This window comes from Anas platyrhynchos, chromosome 14 (assembly GCF_047663525.1).
Source record: "Anas platyrhynchos isolate ZD024472 breed Pekin duck chromosome 14, IASCAAS_PekinDuck_T2T, whole genome shotgun sequence".
In the NCBI taxonomy this organism is placed as follows: Eukaryota; Metazoa; Chordata; class Aves; order Anseriformes; family Anatidae; genus Anas; species Anas platyrhynchos.
In genome coordinates, this window is record NC_092600.1 from 2,101,769 (window position 1) to 2,128,986 (window position 27,218).

Here is a 27,218-nt window from a genome sequence, read left to right on the forward strand (position 1 = left end):
GAACCCCCCTGCGCCCCGCCGCGCATGCGCCGCGCCCCTCCCAACCCTCGCGAGCCTTCCCCTCCGCGCCGCTCCCCGCCCCGCCCCGCCCCGCGGCAGGGAGGGGCGGGGCGAGAGGGAGGGGAGGGGCTCCCACAAGCCCCGCCCCTCGGGCTCCCTGCTGATTGCTTTGGTTAAAGGGCCCGCTCTCGCGTTTTTTCCCCGTTTGGGCGGGGGGTGGGAAACCGGGGCGGCGGCGGTGGCAGAAGGGACGGAACGGGCAGAAACGCGAGGAGGAGGGGCAGCGGGGCCGAACCGAGCCGCAAAGCGGGGCCGGGAAGCAGAGGAAAGCCGTATCTCGGCGGCTCCAACTTCCCCGCCCGCCCGCGTGGCTTTGTGCGCGGGCGGAGTCCGCGGGCGTGAGGCGCGGGGAGTCCCGCTCGGGCCGGGAAGTTGCCGCGCTCGCGGCTCGGCTCGGCACGGCCCGGCCGCCGCGGGGGCCGCGCGATGGGCGGCGGCGGCCGGCGGAGGGCGAAAACGGCGGCGGTGGTGAAGGGAGCGGGAAGCGGAGCCGGAGCCGGGGGCACCTGCCCCGAGCCCCGCTGCTGAGCCGGGAGCAGCCGGGAGCAGCGCGGCCTCCCCCCCCCCTTCCTCCCCCTCCCAGCTCCGCTCCGCGATGAGCGCGGCCGTGGAGCCCCGGGCCAAGCAGGCGCTGCGCAAGAAGCCGGCGGAGAGGACGGCGGAGGTGAGCCCCGAGCCCTTTGGGGTGGGCAGGGGGCTGCTGCCCCTTGGTGCTAATGGGGGAGCCCCTACACAGCTCATGGGACCCCCCTCTGGGCACCCCCCATGGGGTGGGGACCCCACCGGCACCCCCTGCCTTGGGGTGTCCGCTCCCTGTGTGACTGCTGGGGGCTCTTCCCCGCCTGCTTCTCCTCTTTCCGTCTCCTTCCTATCAGCCCTCTCTTTCCCCGGACCCTTTTTTCCTGTTGCTTGTGTTCCAGGTCTCCCATCTGGGTAGGGTTTTTGTGATAGGCACCCCTAATTTCCCCCTCCAGGGACCATCAATGGAGTTCTACAGAAATATCACCTTATTTGGGGTAAAACTGCCTTAAAATATAAGTTTTCCGCCGTCAGGTAACTTTGAGGTGCCAGATATCGTGGTGTCCAGCTCCTTGGTGCTGTGCTTGTGCTGTGCCCATTTTTTATTTTATTTTTTGTGGGTTCCTGCAGACACCAGGTGTGTGCTGGGTCTGAATTTGCTGAGGTATCTCAATGGAGGAAAATCCTAAAAAGAAAATCAAAGCCCCCTTGCTAATCTGAATAATAGCACCTCTAAAAATGATTTAAAAAATCTTAATTCCCTCACTAATCTGGCCCCTTTTTTTTTTTTTGGCAGGCACTTAGAGACACTAACCAGCGAGCCTACTCGTGATTAAAGTTAAACACGTACTTAAAACTTGGCAGGGCTGGGGCCCCTGCTCTCGCTGCCTGTTGCTGAGCGGGTAATTACAGCCCCATCGCTTCTGGGTTTCGGGGGTGCTTTCTGTCCATGTGCACTTAGAAACTCCCCTGATCCCAAGGAAAGCTTTTTCTGGTGTGTTTAGGAGTCCCCATACAGGCACAGGGCGCTGCCTGACCCCGCTGCCGCCTTGCTGGGTGCGATGGCAGATGGGTACGGGGCGATAAGGGAAGCGGAGGAAGCAATTGCAACAGTATTTTTCTTTTTTTTTTTTTTCTTTTTTTTATTTTACTTCTCATGTCGTGCCGAGCACCCTGACCTGTCGCTTCCTCCTGGAGGCACACAGAGCCCGTGCGGGCCTGGCAGGGGTGCGCCAGGCGGTGACTCCTGCCTGGAAGCATCCCACGGTGTGCAGGCAGAGCCTGACTTCGCTTCTCCCTCCTCCTCCTCCTCCTCCTCCTCCTCCTCCTCCCAGGGAGAGGTATCATCAGCGCCTCCCACGTCAATTCAGCTCTGAATCCAGCTGCGTGGGGCTGCTCCCACTGCCTTGTTGTACATATGTGGGGGGGAAAAATGATTCCCCAACTGTGATTGAGACATGACGGTGAACCAAAGCTCCTGGTGTTGGATGAGTTTCAGTCACTTGTAGCCCCTCTGTGCTCCCCCTCTCCATCTCTGCCCCTGCCGTTTAGAGGAGCAGCTCACCTGGGTGTTACAAATTACAGGGTTGGGGCGGCGCTGATTAGTAGCGTGGTCTGGTGCTTCCTAACTATCAGCTGCGTGGCAGTCTCTGGAAAAATACAGGTAAATAACACCCGCCTCAATTTTTGCTGCTGAGTGGTGTGGTTACGGATGCGACTGTGATTTTTTAGTACCATTTCTTGACAAAGTGTTTTAATCTGTAAGCACTAAGGAGCTAAGCAGGGAGATATTAAAATATTTTAATAACTTGCTTATTTTGGAGCGTTATCTTGATGGCTTGCTTAAGTAAAAAATTTTAATTCTTGATGCTATAAATATTTTTGTTTGGAAAAATCTCTGTTAGGGCAAGTTTTCAGTGTTGTGGTAACATTCCGATGTTTGTTAATTGTTAAAGTGGGTAACTTATGCATATTAGACATGTACACACTTGATTTTTTTACTTTGGTAGTTGTTGCTCAGACACTTGGTGTGCTCTAATTGTTAATTTCTTGGGGAAGGATTTTGTTGTGCTCCTGGAGGTTATAGCTAGCATTGAATAATACGGTACATCTGTATGTAATGGCTATTCTGTTACACTATTCAGTAACTTTTTTTGGTATTACCTAAATCTGGGAAACCTTTGAGCAGCTTCGCCCTCCCCTGGCTCACTGTAAACTCATATAGGTGCGTGGTGCGAGCTGGCTGTGCTTGTGGAAAGTCTTTTAAAGTGTTTGCTTGCAGGCTGATAGCTGTGTGCATGGGAGGTTGGCTGCCCGGGATGCCAGTCCCACGTTTCTGAAACGTGTGATTCAGAGGTTACAAAGAGCCGCCTGTGACAGCGTGCTGGGGCTGCCCACCAGCCCGTCTGTCTCAAGGGTTCGGCCTCAAAGCACAGAACATGCGAGGGTTGTGCCAGATGTTGGTTTTGATACCAGATTATCCCAATAAATAATCCTACAGCACGCACTGTCCTGTCAGATAGAGGAAACTTTTTTTTTGCTAGTTGGACACTTGTTCGCTTAAAGGAAAAAAAAAAAAAAATCAACAAAAAAAATCGTGTTTAATGTTTGAATATCTGCATTTGTCTTCCAGGGTTATGCTGATGTCTGTGTGGTGTTAAATGTGGGAGTACTTACACATGCAGATCTTCCCCATCTTGCAGGCTGGGAGTTTGGGATTTGTGTACTTCCATGCGTGGCTTTAGTTTTGTCTTGTACAGCTTTGTGCCTGTTCCTTATGTCACAAGGGGGGATATTAAATCAGTAATTTGGGAGTATTTTAATAGAAGGAAATTGTTTGTTCAAAGCGGTAGGAGGGAAAGACAAATGTTTCTGCCACCATGTGTGCTCTCTCATTAAAGGTTTAATTTTTTGAGGCCCAGAATTGCTTATCTGATCCATACAAAGGCTGTGATGTTAGTCTGTTGGGGAGTGGTTTAGTGCCTACAGCAGATAAGGTCTCCAAGGCTGATAGGGCAAAATAGCAAATGCTTATGCTCCTTTTTTTTTCCCCTTTAACTCCTGTGAGCGTGCTGTCTTCATCTGTATTGGAACCTTTTCCCAATGTCGTCTCCTTTCAGTTCTTCATGACTTTGTTCTAGGCAATATTCCCTATCCGTGGTGAAAAAGCTTTGCTTTTATTGGACTTCAAAGAGTTAGCTTATTTTTATACAAATACAGCTCTCGTATTTTCCTAACTTTGTACTATGTCTTGTTTCAGCAATTCTTGATTAATGTTAATTCAACTTTATTTGGCAATACTAACTCCTCCTCCTCTTCCTGTTCCCTTTTTATTAATACAGTGGAAAGGGAAAAAACCTAATTTGCACAATTGTGTCATAACAGAGTCTGCTATTTGGAGCGTGTATGTGATGCTTCTTGATGGCTTATAAATAGAGAAATATATCCGCATGGATCTAAATCATGCGCAAATAGTACATTGATGGGCATTATAAAATGGTTGTAATAAATAAAATAAATTATTGCTGACAGCGTAACAAAGGCACTCTTGTACTGTAGCACAGCTGAGCCAAACAGAGGAGAACATCTGCTTCTTGTTTCCAGAAATAACTGGTATTTTTGAAGTGTTTTTTCATCCTTTTTAATAATTTTCTGTAAACTCAGTAGGTGAAATGGGATTAGCCTTTGTTAAAATTCATTGTTCTTGCAGTTCACACTGAGCTTTTAGCATTGTAATGTAACAAGTGTTGTTTTTGAATAGCCATTTAACGTAATCAGAATTGTAGACTCTGCAAAATCTAGATGCTTGCAATTATCTTAAACCCGAAAAGAGATTTGAATTAAATGAAGTTGCAGATGCTGCTTCGTATTTAATAAAAATTCCTTACTGTTAGGATGTGGGCCTCCAAAACTGGGAAAGAGTAATGATGGAAACCTGACTCCTGCCATAATTTTCTGCTACCTAACCTCTCTCTTACATTTTCCTTCTCATTTTTTGTTAGCGATATATTCTTTTATAGTCGGTGCTTTCTAAAACTTTGTCATGCAAGTAGCAATTTCAGAGCTCAAACTGAAGACGCCCAGTAGTTACCCAGTGTAAAATATTGGAGTTTTTTTCCTGTGGCTCTGTTTTTGGTGCATTTTTAAGAGGGACTCCCAGCCTGTGCATCAAGAATTGACCGGGGCTATGTTACCTCTGTCACTTACCTTGCAGGGACCTGGCGTGCTCTTGGCGTGTGACTGCGTGGATGTTGGAAGAAACCTCTAAAATGAACGCATTGGTTATCTCTGGGTCAGGAAGGAGATTGCGAATGCATACGGATATGCCTGTAGTTAACTACTAATAAATTCCTGGCTGGCGAGTTCCGTACCACATGCAGATTGCCTTTCTGTGCTCATACGACAACAATTATTATTTACAGTTACAAGAACATAAAGCCTTGTAATATAATTATGAGTACTTTACAGGCAGCCTTGTGAAGGTGACAGATACAGTTTTATTTTCACTCTGTGTGACTGGAAAATCAAACACAGAAAAACGACTTATTTCATCCGCCACACTGTTGAATAGCTGCAGCTTAAGAGAGACTCGAGAGTGCTTCGCCCCAGCCCTGGGCTCTGCCTAGGTGACACCAGATTTTTCTTTGGTTTTATGTCACTTATTTGAAGTTCAGAACGGTTATACCTGAGAGGTGACACTGGATATCACGTTGGCGGCAGATGGATCTTAAGACTGAGTTTTCCTCACCAGAAGAGTGCAGTTTCCTAGTTCATGAAGCAGGTCCTTTATTCCTTTATATCCTTTCTATAAGTTCTTTATTACTTTAATGAAATGGCAATAAACCTCTCTTCCTCCTGCACTTCCTTGCTGTGTAGCTTTCAGCTGGAAGTAGAACAAAAATGCAGTATTTTTTCCAGGCTGCTCATTAAACGAACACGGTTAAGCTCATGCTAAATGCAGCACTGACAGTCCTGCAGCCTGCATAGCCCGGTAACTCTGCCTCGGAGCTTTGAGAGACCTGGGTCTTTGCCACCAGCTCCATGTGTTAGGAAGTTGCACCTTGACATCCGAATTGATCAAGAGTGATGCTCTCTGATGGACCCTTCTCAGCCCTTTATTCCAAAAATTCCCACAGAGACCAGCTGATGCAGCTATGCCAGTGGTCAGACGTGCAGGTGATGCGTGGTGTCCCCCCTTCCTGGGCCTGGCAAGGACAAATCTCTCTTGTGGATAATTAAAATTAACCCTGCATTGTTAATCTGTTGTGGCTGAGCGTCGGACTGACTCGGAATTCACCAGAATGGGAAGCAAAGTGTTACTTAAAATTAGGGGAATTCTTCTGTATTTCTTCTGTTGTTTTCCTCGCTTGGGACGTACAGTTGGTTTGTCTGCTTCTTGGCCAGAAGTGCTTCTCAATCTGGCATATGTTTCAATACCCAAATAATTCAGATTATCGCTAGTTGGAACTTGAAGTACAACACACTTTCTGAAGCTGAAATCAGCCCTAAATTAGTTGCACTTAAATAAAATCCATCTGTTGTTTCAAGTGAACCAAAGTACAATATTGGAGCATCTACCAGTTTTTAACCAAATGTCAATGTGTGTAAATACTCAGCTGTAAGAGGTTGAATGTCTCTTACGGTTTTTGTTTATTTCTGACAATTTTTTGGGCTTATTTTTGTTGCTTGTTCAGCAGCAAGACTGAAGCGTTGCTCATATTAGTCTTTTGATTATTTGTCTCAGACACAAATCCTGCTACGCTAAGTTTTGGACTAAGTGCCGTCGGTGTTTGCAGAGGAGGGCTCCTTGTTTGGGAGCTGTGCAGATGTTGTCTGTCGACAGTACCTGTGCAGAACTGCTCTACTGCTTTGCAGAAATAAATATTTCTTCCAGCTTTCTTAACAGTTAAGGCCTGTTGAGTTGGGTCAAATTTAGGTTCGAGGTTCCAGCCAAATAAATCAGTTTTCAGGGTTCTGTTTTAGGGCTGAGTACATTCAGTGGCTTTACTGAAGTGTCATTATGGCATTAATGAATAGATGCTGCTTAAATTTAGACTCTGTCCAACAAAGTTCCCTTGTTCAAAGAATTTAATATTAAAGGAGTAAGTAATGGGAAGGTTTGTTGGGTGGTGAATTTCTTGTGTTTAGCGTCAGTTTCCATATTAACCCGTCTTGTGGGTGGGGGTGTAGAAAACTGTTCTGGTGAAGAATACTAGGGCAGGAGTGAAAGGAATAAACTCAGATGGAAACTTTGTAGTTTGTAAACTGCCCTGAAGCAGGTGTGTGAGTTCTTGATTAGTTATTTTTCACAACAATTTTACAATTTTATGAACCAAAATTGCTTTAAAATGTGTGCGTGGGGGAAGTGTGTTATCCAGAATGGAAGTGCCTGTTCTTATTTTCATATCTCAGGCTGGGTGCAGTGCTAAAGAAGGTAAACCTGTAATAAAAACTTGAAAAAGTAGATCCACCTGAACGCTTTGTTATCAGCACCACCTTGGGTGATGAATAACCTGGGAATGCTCTTGTGTCCTCCCGTCGGAGGCTGGGACCTGGCAGGAGGCCCTGTCGGGGAGTTCTCAGGTCTTGGGTGCTTACGTGGGGTTTGTGGCTGTCGGTGTGCTCCTGGAAGTGCGGCGGCTGTCGGCGTGGTGTGACGCATTGGCCCTGACTGCGGTCATGCTGATTTCCAAAGAGTTTCCTTCCTGTACGTTGAAGGGCTGCGTGGTGCCCCCTTCCCTGCTGAGCAGAGCCTTGTGCTATTGTTGAGCCCTGTCCTTGTGCACAGATCTCCTTGGTTTGTAACCGCTGCTTTTCCCAATCCACAGCATCTCCACCTCTGGCATGGTAAGAGTGGAAGGATCCAGATGTTGCTTCCGTGTTGGGCGATGCGTTCGGGTTTTGCGTGCAGAATTTGAAGGGTTATTTAGCCCAAGTCAGCTCCTTGGCGCTTCCTTCCAACCCGTTTCAGCCTGCTCCGTGGTCAGCCAGAACCAGTTGGGTTTGCTGCTGAGCGCCGGGTTCCCGACTGCTGCCCGTGTGCCGTGACTCATGCGAATTCCTGCATGGAATGGGAAGTTCTGCTGGAGGGAGCATGTGTGCGTTCAAGGGGAGATCAAATTGCAGCGCCCTAATTACTCTGCGGACAATGGCTGATGAGTGTTGGCATTGTTTGCAGAATATTCAGGGTTTGTGCTCGGTGAGTCAGGGAGTGACACATGACAAGGTGAAAAGCCTCTGCTGTCCTTGTTCGTCTTCTGGACGTAATTTCCAGCTCCCATTTGTGTAAATGAGCTGCTGAGTAAGAGTGTGGTCCTGGTACCAGTGAAAGGGTGTCTTCGAGCGTTGGCTTGTCTCGGCTCAGCTCTCTGCCTGAGGTGGAGCCACGGGGCTGAGCAGTGGTGTTGGTAAGGCCAGAGAGCGCAGACTGCCCCTTGCCGGCTGGGCTTGTGGCTTCCAGCACCCCTCGTGTCCCAAACATGAAGGAATCATGGAGTCTGAACGTCTTGGTCAAGTGTAACAAGAACACAGTTACTTGTCTTGCGTGTAGTTATGCAAAAACATGACTGGCTACGGCCTCACCTTCCCGTGCTCCTGCTTGTTGGGATTCATTCGGAGGACGCACGGCCACAACAAAAGCAGGAAGGGAAACGCTCCGGCTTTGTAATCGGTGACTTTGTGCAATTGTGCCACGTACGTACAGACAGGTACCTATCACATGCCCTGTGTATGGCTTTTAGGTACCTTTTCAGGAATATGGCTATAAAACAAGGATTTTAAAGGAAGTTATTTTTTAGGGTGCTCTCGCAGGAGGTGTGACTGTGTGGTGGGAGGAGGGATGGTGGCTGTGGGCCTGGGCCATGCTCCGGCCCTGAGGGGCCTTGCCGAGCTCCGCAGGGCCGGCTGAGGAAACCTGCCTCTGCCTAGCAGCAATGCTCCTGAGTACCTTGTGTCAAGCCTTAACGTGCCCGTGTCTGGCACCTGTAGGGACAGATTTGTCTGGAAGTCCAATACCACATGTGATTTGATCTTGTTGTTGTTGTTGCCTTGTTTTTTAAGCCTTACATTCTGTTACCGTCCTAACACAGGGAGATACTTTAGCTCCGTTTCATTAGCATTGTGCCTGTTGATTCAGTGCTGGTTGTTGGTTAAAGGAATTTGAGAAACTGGTGTGGGTGTTGGTAAGAATACTTAATTAAGTATCTCCAGAATACATCAAGCTCTCACTCTTCCTGTGAAACGACTTGCGGAGCACTAAGCCTTCCCTCTCGTCCTTCGATCCTCTTCCCTTCGCCCTCTGATATTCTGATGCACATCCCTCCGATTCTTTTTGTTTATTTTTTGTTCCAAGAAGCTGGCTTTGGAAGGCCTTCTCAGTGGTTCTGGGGTTTTCTGGCCTCACGGTGTAGTTGTCAGCACGGCCTTTGTGGCTGCGAGGTTACTGTAAAACAGAACCTCGCTGTTTGCACTGCGTGATTGTCGGAGTGTGCTGGAAGCTCACGCAGAGAATATGTGGATCTTTTTCAAGCTGTTGGCCAAAGCGACAATTTGGATCCCAGAATTCCTGACTGTGAAGAACAGAGAGGACAGCAGCTTGCTTTTGTGATCATCTTCCCAGCAAGCAGGGATTGGGGGGCTCAACAGATGTGATTTTGCAGGCTAAGTCAAAAGTCATTATTAATTAAAATATTACAAGGCCTGTTTCTCTAAGCTATGATGATAGGATGGCTGTAAACTGAGCTTGTAGAAGGGTGAAAACGGGTCCCACTTTCTGAATTTTGCTGTCTGAAGACTTGTGGTAATGGGGCTCTTTTGCTGGTGAGTGGGCAGCGGCACGGCTCTGGCTGCTGATCTGAGGCCAGGCTGGTGACCAGCTAATCTGGTGCCTGTAAATTCCCAGCAAGAAGCTCTGTTTGGTTCTTTTCAGAAGGTAAAATGACTTTTACATGATCCAAACCTTGAGCATTGCTAAAGGAGCAAATGAAGCTAGAGTGCATCAGGGTGGCTCGGTTTCCCAGGGAGCACTGGAAGTGGCGTTGCCCTGAGATTACTTTTCCTATTCTTGCTTCCAGTCACTGCTCCTGAAAAACTGGTTTTTCATTTCTAATGGCAGCTATGACAGCTCTGGGAGCGAAACCAGAAATTATCATGCAGTCCTGGAATTCCTTCTCAAACTTATTTCCTTTAATGCCTATCTTTCCCCATGCTGTGGGGTCATGTACTTGGTTACAGCTGCAGAGTAATAATTCCACAAAAAGCTGTCAGTGATGGATTTAAATTTGAATGTGTAATGTAACATTTTTCTGAAAAGAAAAATAAAAATGCTTTCTATTGTATTATCTGAATTCAAACAATGAATTTTAGGGACTTTGGAGTAGGGTGTGTTTTACAAAATTGTTAATCTGAGCTAAAAGACAAGCCCAGTGCCTCGTGATTAACCTTGCAGTAGGAACTCCTTGGAGATGCTGGAATAGTAAGGAAGGGCGAGAAAAGGGTGTGGAAGGAGGTGGGAGAGAACTGCAAGTACTGTTGGCATTCAGAGAAGTTGCCAAATGGAAGAAAAATACATTTCTGTTCTGCTTTTATTCTCTAAAAATGCAAAGGGTGGAGGGCGAGCAGTCAAGATGTGTAGGTGTTTAATTCCTTGTAGAGACAGTATTAAAGCCCTAAAATACCATACTAAATGCAAGCTGTCATAAAAAATGTAATTATCTTTTTAAAAACAATCTCTTCAAGTAGTATACCAAAACTTACTTTGTGTAGGCTTTACAGAGGAGCCTTTCCATAATACTTATATAAAAGAGATTTTGACAAAACTAATTCTCATAAGGACATCTGGGTGTCTGTAGCACAAATACAGAATAAGATGATGATAATCTGTCTTAAAGGACTTGGATGTGTGCTGTTGGAGGGTGCTGGGGTGAAAGTGCCCAGGCTTAGCCCACTTGTGCCCAGGCACTTTTTTTTGAGGAGGGGAAGGAGAGGAGCCAAATATCTTCAGGCAGTCATCCAAGCAGCTATGGGTGCTGCTGTTTCCAGCACAGATGATGCTCATAGTGCCAGCTAATTAAACTGTGTGCAGTGGGTTTGTTCTCACATACCCAGAGTGCAAAGAGCTGGTAATGCCCAGGTGGAAACGAGTCTCTTGGCATTTAGAGGTGGCTCGTGGTGGTCTTGTCGATGGCAAAGAAGCTGAATGCTCTCTTGGGCCATACACTCTGGGTAAACTTCCAGTTTGCAGGGTTTCTGCAGGGTTTCTCTTCCCACCCTCTAAAGCACGTGCAAAAATTTGTTTTCATTGGGAAGTATATTAAAGAACTGATCTATAAAGGATGTCAGGAATGCTGATGTCCTTTCTTGTAAGGGGCTGGTCGTTGCCATAACAGTGTTTTGCTAGTGCTTGTGTTGCCAGAGAAGCTATTTTCTAAAATGAGGAGGTCTTCTTGTTCCAATGACCTCAGGCTTAAAATATAGAGGGTTTTCCTTTTGTTTAATGAAACTGATACACCCTTCTTCCCCTTTTGATGATTTCAATACAGTATTCTGGAAATACCCTTAATTCAGGGAAGCACGCAGAAATTATTTAGCGTTCTGCATCTGGTTTCTCTAGGTTCCTGAGCTCTGCTAATTATTAGTTATCTTTTAGCTTGTCAAGAGTGTCTAGAAAATTCTCGCAGAATAGGGAAAAAAACACCATAGTGAAGGGATTCTCTTTTACAATCTTTCTGTGCCCTATTAAAGTGTTGACATCTAAACAATCCACTTCTCCAAAGGCTGATGAATCCTGAGCCTCAAACATTGCTCCTTTTGGTCTGAAGGGAAAGTGTTCTTGCATTGTGTGTGTTGTGTTGTGCTGCCCGCAGAAATTGGCTTTTTGGTGAGATTTCTACCAAGAAAGAGTTCCAGAGCTGTCATGATACTTTTCACCTTGACAATTTGCATTTATGAGAGCTGGAGAGTGAGGTCTGCCTGTGTAACGTGTATTTAGAGTTAAAAGGTCTTGGGATTGCTTTGGCTGCTGAACGTTGACTCTGGGAGGATTTTTATGCCCTTGTCACAAAGGGCTGTGCTTGTCCATGGCTGCTCGATACTGCGGGTTATCTGGGGATGATATTTACTGGGTTATTTTCAGGGTCCTGTGCATCATCATCCAGCCTAGCGATAGGCTGCCGTGATTCGGCGAAGTAGAAGTGGTTTTTCCAACTTGTTGCAGAAGGACTTTCTGTTCCTGTTTCCCATTTGAAGTAGGAAGGAAGCTGGCAGCCCTGGGTTAGATCACTGACCTCCTGTCCAGTAAACTCGATGGAGTTGGGGTGGGCTTAGTAGGCTTGCCTTTTAGCATGACAGTGACCTGTAAACACCATTTCAACTGTACTCTGAAATCTTGACTGTATTTGTTTAGTTATTCTTGGGGCAATCTCATGCAAGAGATCTCTGCCATAGCCAAGGCTTTGGTATGAGCTTAGAGTCTGAATTTTCAGGTGCTGTAAGGTGTAGGGGGCTTATTAACAAAGTAAGAGCTGCAGGGAAGCCTTTTTTTCAAGATAGGAACATTCAGACAGCTAAATTATCACACTTCGGTGTTTTCTTAGTAGTATGTGTCACTGTAATATCAAGTACTTGGCCAATAATTATTTTGTCTCTGAGACTTAGGTCAGTAATTATTATTTTTAAATCTCTATTCCTCATCCAGCTATATCAGGATTTTGGAAGAATGCACTCCTATGTCTCCCTGCTACCTGAACCTTTTCGATGTGAATTTTCCCTGTGCTTTGGTGTCCTGTGAATTAATTGCATTGTGCCTTGCCTCCCTAAATCAGGATTTTTAATTGCATTTTTTTTAGCCTTAATAACAAAACAAACAAACAAACAAAACTTAAAAAAACATAAACATACAAGCTAAAGCTTTAAGCTGTAGGAAAAGGTATGTTTTTGGATCACTGCTCTACCTATAAAATTAAGGCTTCTGAGACAGAAGCAACAGTGTAAGTACATAACACCATCTGCCCAGAAAACCTCACTTGTGGAACTTGGCTGTCTGTCTGTAACTTCTTTTTCCTTTATACAAGACAGCATTATGTCAGCGAGCACTGCCCAAGGAAAGGGAGGCTGCTCGAATTTCTGCATCTTTGTGCTGTGAATTTTTAGAAGCCTCTTCAAGTCCTTGGTTCAGGAAGGGGTGCACCTGAATTAAAGGCACAAATGGTCCTTGCTAGTCGATGGGTGATCTCTGTACGGATGTTCAGGGGCACGGTCCAGCTGCTGTGATCGCTGGGGAACATTTTGGAGCTGGCGTGTCTGTGCTAGCCTCCCGGCAGGCTGTCTCCTGTGCCATGGGGCTGCTCTCATGGGTGGAGCTCACAGCTCAGCAGAGCTGTGTTGTTTTTTTTTTTTCCCCTGTATGCATTGGCTAGAGGGGGATTGCGGAGTGCAGCAGACCTACAGCAAACAGCTCGGGCACTGTGGTGCTGCACAACCACAGCTGGTCACAACCATGTCCTTAACAGCTGAAAGCTTCCCCTCTGCCTCACTTGGGTCTCGCACATGCTCCGGCTGTGGCTGTGTGGGATGTGGAGGTGGCGGAGTTCAGCGTTTAGTGCTGTGACCAGTAATGCTGCTTTGATTTCATTTTTTTCCCTCTAGTCAAGCACTTTGCTGCTATGAGCACTTGTGTGACCAAGAGGAGCGCTGCAGGTGACGGGTTTGTTGGTCATCCTGGTGGGCGTGAAAGCGCTGCTGTGGGCCAGCTGCTCAAGCAAGGGACTCGTGCGCTGTAATGAACTGCTCCCCAAGAAAACCCGTGCCTGACCTTCAGTAGAATTGAGTATATAAAATGTCTGGACTGCAGGACGGGGTCCTTCTGTTTCGTTTGGAGGTGAGAGGGAAAGCAGGAGCTAGAGTGTGTTCTCCCTGTCTGCTGTCACGAGCATGACTGTTGAGTTATCACCGTGTTGTAATCTCTCAGCTGCTGCTTCCAGCTTTGCTTTTCATCGCCCTGCACCAAACTTCTCCAGTGTGAGCTGATGAGTCAAAGGTCTGAGTCCTAAATTAATGCACTGCACTGCTGCTTAGAAACCTGCTTGGTGCTCAAAGTAAGCTAGTGTTGCGTATTTCTTAATCTTTAGTGAATAATGGCAGTTTTGCAAACAGTGGGCATCTTTGTAGCGCTGTGTTGAGATACTGAGGTGTATCTAAAGGTGGGTTTTGAGGTGATACTAGAGGTGGGTTTATTATAGCTCCGTAGCTATTCATTCTGTATGCATAAATCACAGAATCACACAAAATGATCAATTGTAATTACCAGGAAGATAGCTGTACCTCTGATAGTTGTATTCATTTGGTTTCAAACTTAAAACTTGATACAGATACGTGATTATCACCTCAGTTTGGATCCGTAAGCTTCCTTGTGGTTTCTGACACCGGTATTGCTGAGAACCACAAGAGCAGATCCTGCAGCAGTGTCTCAGAGCCAGTTTCGAGAGTTTTGCTGCAGTGACTTGTGTAGCAGCTGGGGAAGTCTGGTGGATTTTTTTTTTCTACAGGCAAAGGTGCCAAGAGCTTCTGACTGCACTCCTTGGTTTGGTGAGGGGTGTGTGTGTATGTGCCAATACATGCAGGCACATACCCAGGGATGTTAGCACTCTGTGTAAGTGAGACGAAGCTGCAGTTGTAGCAGTACTAGACTTTAATTGTAGGGATCTGCATTCAGGTAATTTACAGCTTCTCGAAGGAACGGATTGCTGAGAACTGCAGCAGCTTTCCTGGACTGCTGTGTTGGGCACTGCCTGGTGTGCCTTGTACCGGGACTGAGGAGGAGTTGCTGCTAAACATCTTAAAAACATCTTACTATTGTCCTCTTCAGGAATTCCTTCATTGTTCCTCATAGTATTATTGTGGGAATAAAAGAGCTGGGATTTGATCATTTTTCTTATTCCTCCAGTGGCTTTATTGAAAAAGGTTGTAGGAGAGTTTCAGTTTTCATGTGATATTTTATTCTGCAGTTATATTCTTCTCAGTCTGTTTTTTTCCAACTTGCTGGTGTCTTATCACTGCTGCTGAATGAAAACAGAATATTTTACTCAGAAGCAATGTGGCAAATTTAATATTTTACTGTTGCACAGAACTGTTTTGAGACAGTTCATAGGGTTTTATTCATCTCTGTTCATCTGGGAGGGTGGCTCAAGCTGTGCTATTGGTAAGAGATCTTATTTTGACTCCAGTGTTATTTATTAAGCAAGACTTAATTTCCTGACAGACATGATCTTTGCTTACTTTCACAAAGAAATATGAAATGATACACTGCAAAATGATAAATGTGCCATTGTGAAAACTGCGGAGTGTTCTTTATCCATTTGTATAAAAGCCTTGGGATTAATACAATGGAGACAAGCAGCAGTAAAATATCGTTCTGTCCGTTAGTCTTCCTATGTGCTTGAGATACCTGTTGGACAGAGCTTAGCCATGGAAATTTGCTGGTGATGTTTGCTGCCGAGGTCCCATCCAACAGGGAGGAAGGGAGCCAGGAGCAGCGCTGTGCCGCACAAGCCCAGATTCTCCTGGGAGCGAGCTGCATGCAGGCATATTCCCGAGTCGTTGGGACCCTCAGCATGGAATCGACCTTTGGATTTCATCCTCTATCCCCTTTCTCATCTTCCCCAGGCTCCTGTGCCAAACTTCTTGTGAGAATCAACTTTCCCCTTGGCGTTTCAGTGTTCAGACCGTCCCTACCTGACTTTTTCCTTTTAAGAAAAAGGAAAGGAGAGATTTTAGGTGCTGGAACTTTTTTTTTTTATCTGTTCGTGTTAAAGGAGCAGAGGGTGTCACCGGGTGAGCTGATGTCCTTGGAATTAAGGCAAAAAAGGTTTAACCCAAGCACTGTTATTTGGGAGATGCTTGCCCTCTGGCAGGGAGGTTGTGGATCCCGAAGCGTAGTTAGCTGCTCACCTAGTGAGGCGTTGATTGAAGCCTGAAATTCCTTGTTTGCTTGCTGATTTTGTGCTGCTCTTAGGGTCTTTGTGCTCTTACTCAAAAAAAATTTGGTAGAAAAATCTGCTCTTTGGTAGATGTGAGCATTGCAACGACTTCTGGATCTCCCAAGCTTCCCATCGTATCGAACTCTGAGCTCTGTTCTCAAGGCAGCTTGCTCTCGGTTTTCTAGTATCAACACCCAAATGTGAAAGTATGCATTAAAACCAAAGTAATGAGTGTCTGGGAACTTGATGGTAATGTTTTTCTTAAAGGTAGTTTTTCATAACTGTACTTTTGTTCTGAGCCACGATAAGGGCTGAACACGCTTCAGATATTCAAAGCGCTCCGCGAGCTGCTGGCTTTGAAGCGCTGGCGTTTGATGTTCCCGTCTCTCCAGTTTGGGGCCTTTTGGTATTTGCTCCGAAAAATCCAAAGGAAGTTGTTTGTTTTTTTTCTCGTGCGAAGTCGGGGCTCCAGAAATGCTGACTCAGTGTGATGAAACAGCAGTAAAAATAATAATGAAAGAGAAATTCCCTCCCTCATTCCTTCGAGTGTTTTTCTTTCTACCAGTCTTATATCAACACAGTCCAGGGTCCTTAGGTGGAGGGTGTTTATCTGCATTGGGTGTGGGAGCTATTGGGAGCAGAGAAACTTTGTTTTATTTTCATGTAGGAGTACTTTGCTTTTTTTTTTTTTTCTTTCCTGGAAATATGTTGTTGAATGGAGGTACTTCGAGTCTATAAATAAACTGTAATAGTGGGTCTAGGGCCTCTGTTCTCAAACCAGATCTGGCCTTTTCAACTTTTATTGAGGATATTTCTATTCCTGGGGGTGAAATGGAGTTCTGAAGTCTGCGCCTGTAGCCATGTGTGCATGCTGGAAGGAAATGCGTTTAAGACAAACTGTTTTAGCCCCTTGGAGAAACTTGCTACATTTGCAGGAAGAAAAAAAAAAAACGAAAAAAAAACCAAGCCTGAAAATGTTATTTCTGACAGTCTGAGAAACAAAAGCCAGATTTTTAGTTTCCTGTTTGTGGCTATGTTGGTAACTGATGCTGTCAACTGGAAGTGCTTCCTGGATTTACAACAGAGAAACGAGGTCCCTCGTTATTTTTCTGCTGTATGAAGATACCAGGCTGACATCTCCTCAGCTGGGTACTGAGGATGCCTAAAAAATCCCTATAGTCAGTAGCCTGCAAATTGAGGCCAGAAAAGCATCACCTCTTATTCCCGTATGGAACGTTTCTTTACAGAATATATACTATTTTTTTATTCTTATTTTTTTACTGATTAATAGTGTATGGCTCTGAAGTGGCTGGGCCAGTTTACTTTATACAAATGATATTTAGGTGCAGTCTGAGGGTGAACCAGGACCATGCAGGAGTTTGCTGTTAGTGAGTTTTGGTTGCTGATTTTCTGGTATTTCTTACATCAAGTTGTACGGCGTGGTTACGCTCTGTTCCTTAGTGGTGCTACTTAAATGGTGTTATTCTCTGCAAAACACTATGGTAAAAACACTGTTAAAGTGTCCTGGTAACACTTTGATTCATGTTATTGATTAAACAGTCTATTCAGCCTTGTAATTCCTCAATGTTTGTGTTTAATTTTTTTTTAAAGGCCTCCAGCTACATAAGCTACTTTAAAGGGAGCTGTAACTCCAAGTATGCAGCCCAGCTCTCAACGAAGGCCCCTGGAGCTGGTGTTTTCTGCACTTTGCTTGACTTCTAATAAAAGTTTGTGCCACTGAGCAGGCAGAGTCTTCCCGGGTCATCTCGTCTCCTTCTGTTCAGCCCACGGATGGGGATGGGGTGGGATTGTGCCCGGCACGGGGCTCCGGAGCCGTGTTGCTGCAGTTGGTGTGTTTGTGATAGCCATCCCTGAATATCTGGAACGTGGGCTGGACAACTCCGGCGTGTTTCTGTATTTTGGTTTCTAGTATTACATTACCAGGAAAGAATTTGGGAGGGAGGACTATTTTTACAATTGGCCTTAAACAGAGGATAAAGGAAACAGCGCAGATTCCAGCCTTCGGTGAAGTAACAGGAAGGGAAGCAATGAAAACCATAAACCGTGCTGAGTAATATTTCCTCTCTTCTGCTACGCCCCCCTATGGGTGACAGAGTCTTTATTGAGGCTGACAGCATTCCCAATAAAAGCTGCATTCCCTCCCTATAAGGAGCCTGCTGAATCACTAACGCAAGCAAAGGGAGCAGGCTGGAGGGGAGCCAGTTGTTTGCAGCTTGCTGTCCCTTTTCCAAGAAATACTTCTGTTTGCTTTAGTGAAATGTAGGCATTTTAATTAATGATTTTAATATAGAGATGTTCAGCTGCTGTTCCAGAGGGTGTTAAAATCCATATCCTGATAGTGAGTATGTTTGGGATCCTGCTGAATTTCCTTCCAGCCTCCTTTCCCGTGGCACTTGGTGCTCAGCGGGGCGGCTGGGGCAGCTTGCAGCCACACAGCCTCCTGCCCTGCGAGCTGTTGTACCTGGGGTTTCTCTTGGACGTCAGTGGAATGTCTTACAGCTGCTACCAGATGCTTTATCTGTCCTTTAAAAGGCAGAAATATGTTGTCTGTGATACAGATGAATCTGTAACACCTTCAGAAAACACTAATGCTTTTGTTTGCTCCGAAGCATGTAAAATAAGCATCCTGGCAGCTGTCTTTTCGTATAGAAGAGGTGTGGATGCAGCACCCCATCAGCCATGCCGTGTGCTTCAAGAAGCAGGCTGTTGTGTGAGCAGGGAGCCCTGGTGGCTCGGCCAGACTGGACATCAGGAGCCACAAGTGAGCCAAGCTGCCTTCCTGCAGCAGGAGCTGAACGTGCTGCGGTGGGACAGAGGGATGGGTTTTGTGCTGTGCTGTGGGACAGGTCTGCGTGTGAGAGCTGTCAGTTTGGGACTTGCTGATCGAAGCATCAGGCATGAGAGCTGGAAGAAATCCACTGGATCACTGAGCCCCGGCCCTGCACCAGCAAGTGGTGGCACTGCGTGATGCTGGTGTCCCCTTGCAAGTGACACGAAGCATGTAATGTGCAGGAGGGGTTGTGGAGGGATTTATGGTTTCCTTGGCTCCTTGATAGCTTGGTGTGACTGCTGAGGATGGCTCTTCATGAGATTTATCAGAACTCGCAACAGTGAGGTCATTTTGGAACAATTTGCTCTGTTTTCCTTAGAAATAGAACAGATTTCCTGCTTCGTGTTTTAATGTAATCATGTGTTACTAGAACACCTGGCTGGGGTCACATCATTTAAAGCATCAGGTTTTCATTTTTATGTTTACTTTTGATGCAATAATTTCATTCTCATTCCAAAGTGCCCACTCCTAACGCTGCAGGAGAGTTTGTCTTGGAAGCTGCACTTCTGCCTTACAGCGAATAAATGTGGTTCATGCAAATTACAGTTGCTCTGGCTGTTTTTTTTTTTTTTTTTATTGTTCAGAAAACTTTGTGCTCAGAACTCTAGTTGAGACCACCCTCCTTTGGATCTTTCATCCCAAGCTCTGTAAAGCTGCTCCTGGGATTAAAGGGAAAAGACTGGGAGAGAAAAGGGTGAAGCAGGGACGTGACACAGACTGCTCGGGTGGTGGAGAGGCAGGGATACCCTCCTTGTTGGGGGCAGACAAACTGTTAAAAGTTAACTTGAATAAACTTCAAAGAAGGCTGTGTAAATCACTTCAGCTGTAGGATGCTGATAACCTATGTTTCAACAAGTTTCCTTGGTTCATAAAAATGCACATGGGCTGTCTGTTGTACGGCTGGCGTGGCGTGATGCTCCCAGCTGCACCTGGTGTGTCTGTGCTGTTGGACTCGTTTGGAAGAGCCCAGATCTTGGTTGTCCTTAAAACAAAATAAATAATAATAATAAAAATGCTGCTAACTGAACTAAAGATGATTGCCGCTTCCCTGGCACCCTGGAGGTGATTTTTAGTCTCTTGAAGACTTTTTGGCTGATTTTTAGAGGTGCATCTTGGCAACTAAGAAGCTGATGTTTTGCTGTCTTCCTAAAAATCTGAAGTATCAAATCACTTTCGAATAAAAGCATTCTGGGGTAAGCAGGTGATTGTAATAGTTACCTGGTTTGCTCTCATGTGATGAGTTTTTGATGCATGCTGCTGGTGATTCTGTAATTTTTCAGTTGTGGCATCTTGTAATTATGTGAGCAGGCATCTGGCGAGGAAAAGAAGTGGGCAAGTATTCAGGTGGCTCCCCTCAGTGCATTGGGATGAGGAAATTGCTTTAAAAGAAGGCTGATCTACACAACGTTGTGCTGCTGCTGCTGAAATCTCCCCATTTTTCTCTGGTTTAGCGGCCAGCTCAGCTTTGTGCCGGGAGGATGCATGTGTCGGGCGATAACACTGCCGCCAACGGAAGCTGAGCGATAGCAGTGCCCCTGGCAGAGCCCTCCCTTGATTTCTGCCCTTCTGCCTGGATGCTCGCTGTTCCCTACGCAGCCCAACGCCGCACGTGGTGGGTGTGAAGACGCAGTGCCCTCTGCTCTGCAGGCGTAGCAGTTGTTTCGCCACTTCCTGGCTCTCCAGGCCTTCTCGTGGCTTTGCTCCTCGTGCTTTGCCTGGTGTCTGTCCGGCGGGTGGGCGTCTGTCCTGCTCCCAATGAGGGCACTGGGCTGATGAGCTCGGTGCTGAGAGCAGGAGGTGAGGAAGATGAGTTCTGTGGGGCTGCTGTGCATGCAATGACCATGTCCCAGCTCCTTGCCTTCCCGTGGCTTGCTGGAGCTGTAATTTTAGCTGGGTGGACAGAAGCCATGAGCTGGCTCCTCCATAAATACACCGGGCAAGGTGCAGTTGTCTGCTGAACACTGAGGAGTGCGTCTGGCTGTACTATGTCAAGGCAGATACCACACTTTAGTTTTGGGGTGGTAAAGGCTCTGAAAATAAAGATTACAAAATAATAATAATAATAAAAAAAAACCTTTGACCTTGGTCCTTAGATTTGTGCATCAATAATTTTTGTTAATAGCTTTTTTGTCCATAATTGCTTTGCAAATGAGTTTTGGCAGAAAGATGTGAAGAGATTGTATGGAACGGACCTGTAACTTCTCCGGCAGTACTTTGAGTTCTGCGCCCGTCCCATTTATTGTTGCACTTTGCTACCATCCTTTTTATGGCACTTTCTCTCTGTAACGGATAGATATCTGCAGGAATAATCTCTGCCCTTTGTACTGTGGTTGTGTGCTTGTCTGGTGTTTGAAACCGGGGCCGCGGCGTAGATCAGAGGTTTAAAATAGCCAGTTCTAATCCTATTTTTGGCTTTGTGAAGATGGATTTGGTGAAAGGAGCACTGCAGGCTGTGGTTGAGGATTTCTTGTGTGCGGTGCAGGCCGTGCAGCATCCAGCTGGGTGTGCAAGGATATGAACCCTTCCTGGCATGTGGGCTCTTAAACGCCGTGCTAGGGCTGTCATTAGAAATGTTCACATTGATTGGAAAAGACCTCCAAGTATCATCCACTCCAACCTTTAACCTAGTGATGAAGTCCACCACCAATCCTTGCTACTAAGTTCTCCATCTACACGTTTCTGGAAGACCTCCAGGGATGGTGACCCAGCCGCTCCCCTGGGCAGCCTGTTCCAGTGCCACACAACCCTTTCAGTAAGGAAATTTCTCCTAGTGCCCAACCTAAACCTCCCATGCTCCAACTTGAGGCCATTTCCCCACATCTTATCATTTGGTGCTTAGGAGAAGATCCCAATCCTGACCTCACTACAGCTTCCTTCAAGGTAATGGCAGAGCGTGATAAGATCTGCCCTGAGCCTCGTCTTCTCTAGGCTAAACAACCCCAGCTCCCTCAGCTGCTCCTCATAGGACTTGTTTTCTGGACCCTTCACCAGCTTTGTTGCCCTTTGTTGGACATGAAAATAATTAAATGAGATGGGAGCAACGGAGGAAACCACCCCATGTGTGCCTGGTGTGAAATTTTCACATTATCTGGAAAAACAGAGCTGCGGGTAAACCTCCCTCGTTAGATTTTGCAGGGGTGTGCGAGGAGGAGGAAGAACTCCCCTGGCTGTCTGTGAAGGATCTTTTTTAATACAAGCAAATGAACAAAGCTTTGTGTCAGTATGGCATTTAAAGCACGTTGCATGGGTGCACACTGCTGGAGCAGAGACAACACAGAACCTGGGGGAGATGTGCTCCCATGCAGGTCTGGTGCTGCTGGCACCCAACGGAGCTGATGGGATGGCTCTTCCAAAATCCCTTGCTCTGATTTTGTTTTTTTTTCCATCTTTGCTGTGGACTGGATGCCTCTAAGATGAGGGATGCTTCCCAGACAGGAATCCCTTTATGCTGAGGCCGCTTTGTGCCACGGTCAGGGTGTGTTGGACTAACCTGCTCTGTGGAGGTGTGGGGAATAATCCTCGAGGATGTGGTCAGTTTTTGTATGTGCAGCCTGAACTTTGTTGTGAAGCACGAATAGGAGCTTTTATGCCACTTACAATGCGCTGTAACTCGTGACAATAGGACTGCTAATGTAACGCATTCAAAAGACATCATTATAACTGTGTCTCAGCTAAATTATTCAGGAGGAGATGTAGGCAAGCATGTGTAGACACAACACGTAGGAAAGAGTGAAAAATTCCTCTTGGGTGGTTTGGTCATAACCCTGCTGCTGCCTGCAGCTGGGCCCTGAGGGAGCTGGAGCATCCTCAGCCGGGTGAGCAGGGCCCAGGTGGAGGAGAAGAAGCTGGCTGTGGGGTCACTTTCCCCTTTTTGTGTTCAGGTTTTAACTAAGAAGATGCTGCTAACTACTGGGTTGCTCTGGTTGGAGGATATCTCTGCCACATCTCGGTGCAGGACGTTTTCTGACAGGGAAGTTGGCGCGGCTCCTGCTCAAGGGCCTGTCAGGGGCTCGAGTGGCCCCGGGGCTGCCTGCAGGCCCTGGTGGTCGTGTCTGGGGTCTCGTCCCAAGGAAGCGTCGTGTTTGGGGTCTCACCTCAAGGAAGTGTCATGTTTGGGATGTTTTGGGGATCTGTTTTGGAGCTGGCACTCCTGGGTGTTTCACTACGAAAATCGAGTATGCCCTAACTCACAGCTGAGGGTTAATACGAGACTGGGCGGTGTGAAACGGATGCTTTATAGATGGAGCATGAAACATTCAGGCCTTCTGTTTAATTTTCATGGGTTTGGTAATGACATTTAGAAAGGAAAAAAAATCAGTTTTATTGGTTTTACATGACCTGCAATTACATCTGACCTTTCCCTTGGTATAACAGTCTGTATCCGCTATATTTCTAAACATTGACTATTAAGCCAACGAACTTTTCTAAAGTAAATCTATTGTAAACTTTGGGGCTAGCATTCGTATTGATTTATCTTTTGTAAACACTGCATAAATGCAGCACTTGAAAATTCAGAGCATGTTTTCCGAGGCCAAGCTGGAGAGACTGCTGCGTGGCGTATAATGATTTTGTTGTGCATGTATTTAATGCTAACAGCCCACCTGTTCGGGATAGTAAATTAAGTGATGAATAGCCCTAGTGAGCTTTTTCTTAGCATGTGGTCTGCACCATCAGCACAGATATTTTTGTGACTAAAGAGAATTCTGTGTAGTGAGAAGTTTAAACAGCTGCTTCTCCTAATTGCCACTTCTAAATAAAGTCCAATCTTTAAAGTGAAATCATCTGCAAGTTTTAATATTGTTGCTTCAGAAAAGTTGTATTTTTCCACGGTTGTTATCGGGTGGCTCTGATCGATGCTGAGTCTTCATAGTAGGAGGTGGGGGACAAATCTAACCCCACGCTGTCTTTACCGAAGAGTATTTTGGAGTCACTTCTAGCACTAACTTCTAATTAGAGGCAGTAGAATGGAGCAGAGTTTGTAATGGGGATACCAGCTGGGTCTCAGATAGGAAAAATACTTCATGTCCACACCTAATGTTCTTATAAGAAGGTACTGTAGTTCTCTGCACTATGAATCGTGGTTAGACTACGTGGCATAGGTTTTCTCCAGTGTTCTTTGCTATTAGCAAGGTAGCTTTGCAAGATTGCCAATTTTTTCCCTATTTAGAAGAGTCATTAAAATATTTCAATGATTTTTGGCCCTGGAAGAATAGGACTGTGCTGTTTGGTTTACACTATGTGTTGTTTGCTGCAGTATCCATTCATATAAATCATTTTCAGAGAGGTTTCTGATAAGTCTGCTTCAGAATCTATTTCGGGTAACTCTTTATGCATCAACTGAACTTTGCCCTTTTTGCTTCAGCAGCTTAAGAGTGAACAGGTTTCTCCAAGCCTGCACATGTCGCAGCCTAGCTTCTGATCTAGGCTTTGTTCCTCTCTAGAATTGTTTCGTAAGGCTGTGGAACATGTTTTGGGACCTTAGAAAGTAACGCAGAAGTGATTAGGTGCTGCGAATGAAGTTGCTCACGTCTTTTCTTTTTTCTTCTTGTGTTTTCTCTTTAGGACTTAAATACAATCTACTCTTTCCTTCATGGACTGGACATACTCTCACACTTCAGGGAACACCAGCTAAGGTAAAGTACCATGGAGCTAGGTAGTGTAACACAGGTAACAGCTCAGGTTTTCCTCAGCCTGCACTTCAGGGTGGCAGGACATTATCCGAGTCCATTGCTGAGCTCAGTCACTGCAGCAATGTGGCACTGAATCCAGACTAATTAGCTTTGCTAACAATGAAGGCAGGGCTTACTGCCATATGTCTGCAAAGGACTTTGTAGGAAGTACCCTGTGTTAACTGGATTGCAAATGCTTTTTAATGCCGCAGACACTCAGATGATCTCAGAACAAAAAATGGAAGGCCAACAAAGCACAAAAAGTGCGTTGGAAGTATTTTAGTTCCTTCAGTTCTGTTGCTATGGGTAATTCCAATGTGTAGGAGTGATTTAAGCACTTAGAGAACAAGTTGTATGTTATCTATTTGGGTAATGAAGAACACCGTAATAATTTGAATTTTATGGTTAAGCACATCCTTTGTTTAGAACAAAAAAGAGTTGAATTTGAGGTCTGAAAGCCTTAAAGTGATTCTGCTGAAATGTGATCGTTAATGGCTTACGATCTTTGGGGATTAAAATTGAAATTAAATTTCTTCTTCCTCAGAATAATGTCATCAAGTGCCCGCTACGAGAGGTACAAGGGCAACCAAGTTCTCTTTTGGTAAGTACATGTCACTGGTGGGAGTTCTCCAGCAGAAGTGTAAGCAAAACCACTGTTTTACGTGCTTTAATATCACTTAGTAATTGTAAATAAAGAACTTTACAACACTTAAGCTTGGCCGGACCAGTTAAAAGCTTTGACAAGAGGGGATTGTAATGACAGTAAGGCACTGACAATTGAGAGGTGCCCACAAATTAACACCCCAGCTCCCATGGGCAGCAGAGGGGTGTCTGTGCCCGCACCAGATAATTAAAAAAGCAATCAGTGCTGCCTCGGGAAGTGCCCAGGCGGCTGGTGGGAGCGGTGGCGATGGCTCAGTAGGTGGCACTCTTCCCCTGGCGCTGGCTGCCGAGCGTGAACCTGATGGCTTGCTAGCAGTGTCCTGTAGCAGAGCAGGAATGGGGCTCAAACATCCTTGTTTTTTAAGTTTAAATTACTAGAACTAGTATTTTAGCTTCTTTTTAGGTGCCTGGTGGTAGGCAAATACACTTGTTCCTCACATTTCAGCATTGGCTATGATGTGTTTAACAACTCGCAGCTAATTCTAGCTTTCAGTATGAAGCATGCCCTCCAGCACACCTGATCTCAGTTAAAGAGATGCCACATACTGGTTCTCATGATGGGTGTGTGTGCCATAAACCCCTTCCAGCACCAGGTCACGATGTAGGTGCAGAGTTGCATGCTGGAAATGAAGGTGGCATGAGGCTGCAGCTGAGAAGTGTCAGTGCAGTGCCCCATGAAGAGACAAAATCCCTGCAGTAAAGCACAGCAGCATCTGTGTGGGTCTGTAGCTCCTGGCTGCGGGGCACAAGGGTTGGCAGGTCCCCTGTCCCCCATCTAGGACCGAGGGATGCAGCAGGAGGCCACACTGCGTGGGCACACACTGCAGGTGTGGAGGAGAGCAAAGCAGGAACCAAATGTACGAGTCCTGTGCTTTATCCACATGGCCTTACAGGTCAATTTAAAGTAACTGTCTGTGGTGACACACTAATGAACTTTTCCGTGGAATGAAAACATTCCTGTGTTTGTACTTTATGTACACTTTCAGAGTAACTAAGTGTGCTCACTAAAATTTAACAGTTTTGTTTTGCTAAAAACTGACATTTATGTCACTTAGAAATCTAACTGTAAGGCATAAGAAACATTCTGGATACAGATCTGTTTAGAAAATAAAAGTTAATTCCTGGTAGTGTTCCTTCAAATTTCTTAAATTTTTGGTCAGTGTACCAAATTAGCAAGGCGGCAGATCATTATTCTACTACAGCAATGTTTTTGATAATCTGTTGTTAAGTTGCTGAAGAGAGCAAGTAGATATCACTGATTTTTGGTACCTTTTCTTACAGCTCAGAAACTATTGCAAGATGCTGGTATATACTGCTGTCCGGTTCTGTGCTCATGAAGGACTCCATGTTTTTACCACCTTGCAGGTATATAAAATTGTTTATTATTGTTTAAAGTAATTCAAGATCTTATTTTAATTGAATGTTGATGTTGCTGTAACATTTTCCATTTATTTCTTTTTTTTTTTTTTTTTCTAAAGTTGAATAGTGGAAAAAAGCATTCTGCTAATTTCATTTAAATTCCCTTCCACTTTTCCTGCATACAATACTGCACTTGATGACTTTTAAGTCTTGCTTGGCTGGATTTTTTGGTTTGAGAGAATTTGTGTTAGGCTTTCTAACTCGGGGGCCCTTTATACAAAACAGCCACACAACAGGAGTTACTCAGAGTTCCTTGTCTGAAAAACACCACTGCAGATCACACAGCTTCTGCCCCTGCTTTGAGGCTGTTTTTAATGGCATATGTGATTTTTTTGTATGAAGCAAGAGAATAGAGGCCAGTGGTGTTGGCTCCAGAGAGCATATGACAGAAATCTGACTGCATCTTACAGCTGAAGCACAGTGAGAGTTGTGACGTGCTTTAACTGAAGCATGATATTTGTCTTGAGCTGGACTTTGTGCTGTGATACTCTGCTTAACCTTGTACGTCACTCAGAATCTTTACTTCACTGTATCTCAAAGCTGCATGTTGCTTATTTGCATTCAAGCTGCACTTCTAGGTAAGGCAGGAGTGTTTTTTTTTGTTTTTTTTTGTTTTTTTTTTAAGTTGACTTGTCTTGGTACCCAGTTGGGGCACTTCTTCATAAGATTAATAAGAAGTGTTGCTACCTCCATCAGACAAGAGAAAGGCTTTTCCTCCAGGACAGTGGTTCTGTGGTGGGCTCCATCTCCTGCGGGCACTGGGCAGCTCCATCTGCAGCTACGGCTGCTGGTGTGCTCACCAGTGTGCTCTCATCTCCTGCACCAGCCTCGCAGAAACAGAGAGCAGCAGGGGGAAAAATGGAGCTTTGGTGTGCTAAAGGGTTGGAGTAGAAATGCAGACGTGTACAAATAGATAACCTAAAATTATAGTTAACTAGTGAATAGTTAAGGTGGGCAAAAGGATGCTGAAACCAAACCTTTTTATTTCACCCAATGCTTTTGACTCTGGCCTTGCCACCAGCAAAGCAGTCCCAGTCCCCCTTGGCCCTCCCTGGGGCACAGATG

At 45.6% G+C, this 27,218-nt stretch overlaps 1 protein-coding gene across 7 annotated transcripts in view; it reads left to right on the plus strand.

The window, feature by feature from the left end:
• Positions 1-236: 236 nt before the first annotated feature.
• The window catches only part of RAPGEF6 (Rap guanine nucleotide exchange factor 6), a 123,053-nt gene continuing 96,071 nt past the window's right edge, over positions 237-27,218 (plus strand). For 4 of the 7 annotated variants that reach the window (XM_038186361.2, XM_038186363.2, XM_038186362.2 and 1 more), the window contains exons 1-4: positions 238-724; positions 23,965-24,035; positions 24,616-24,672; positions 26,016-26,099. In XM_038186361.2, coding sequence (XP_038042289.1) covers positions 656-724; positions 23,965-24,035; positions 24,616-24,672; positions 26,016-26,099 — 281 coding nt within the window. In that variant the 5' untranslated portion in view covers positions 238-655. Of the gene's footprint in view, positions 725-2,179; positions 2,243-23,964; positions 24,036-24,615; positions 24,673-26,015; positions 26,100-27,218 lie in introns of those variants that run through there. The other 3 variants (XM_038186366.2, XM_038186368.2, XM_072023206.1) reach the window with 2 other exon arrangements.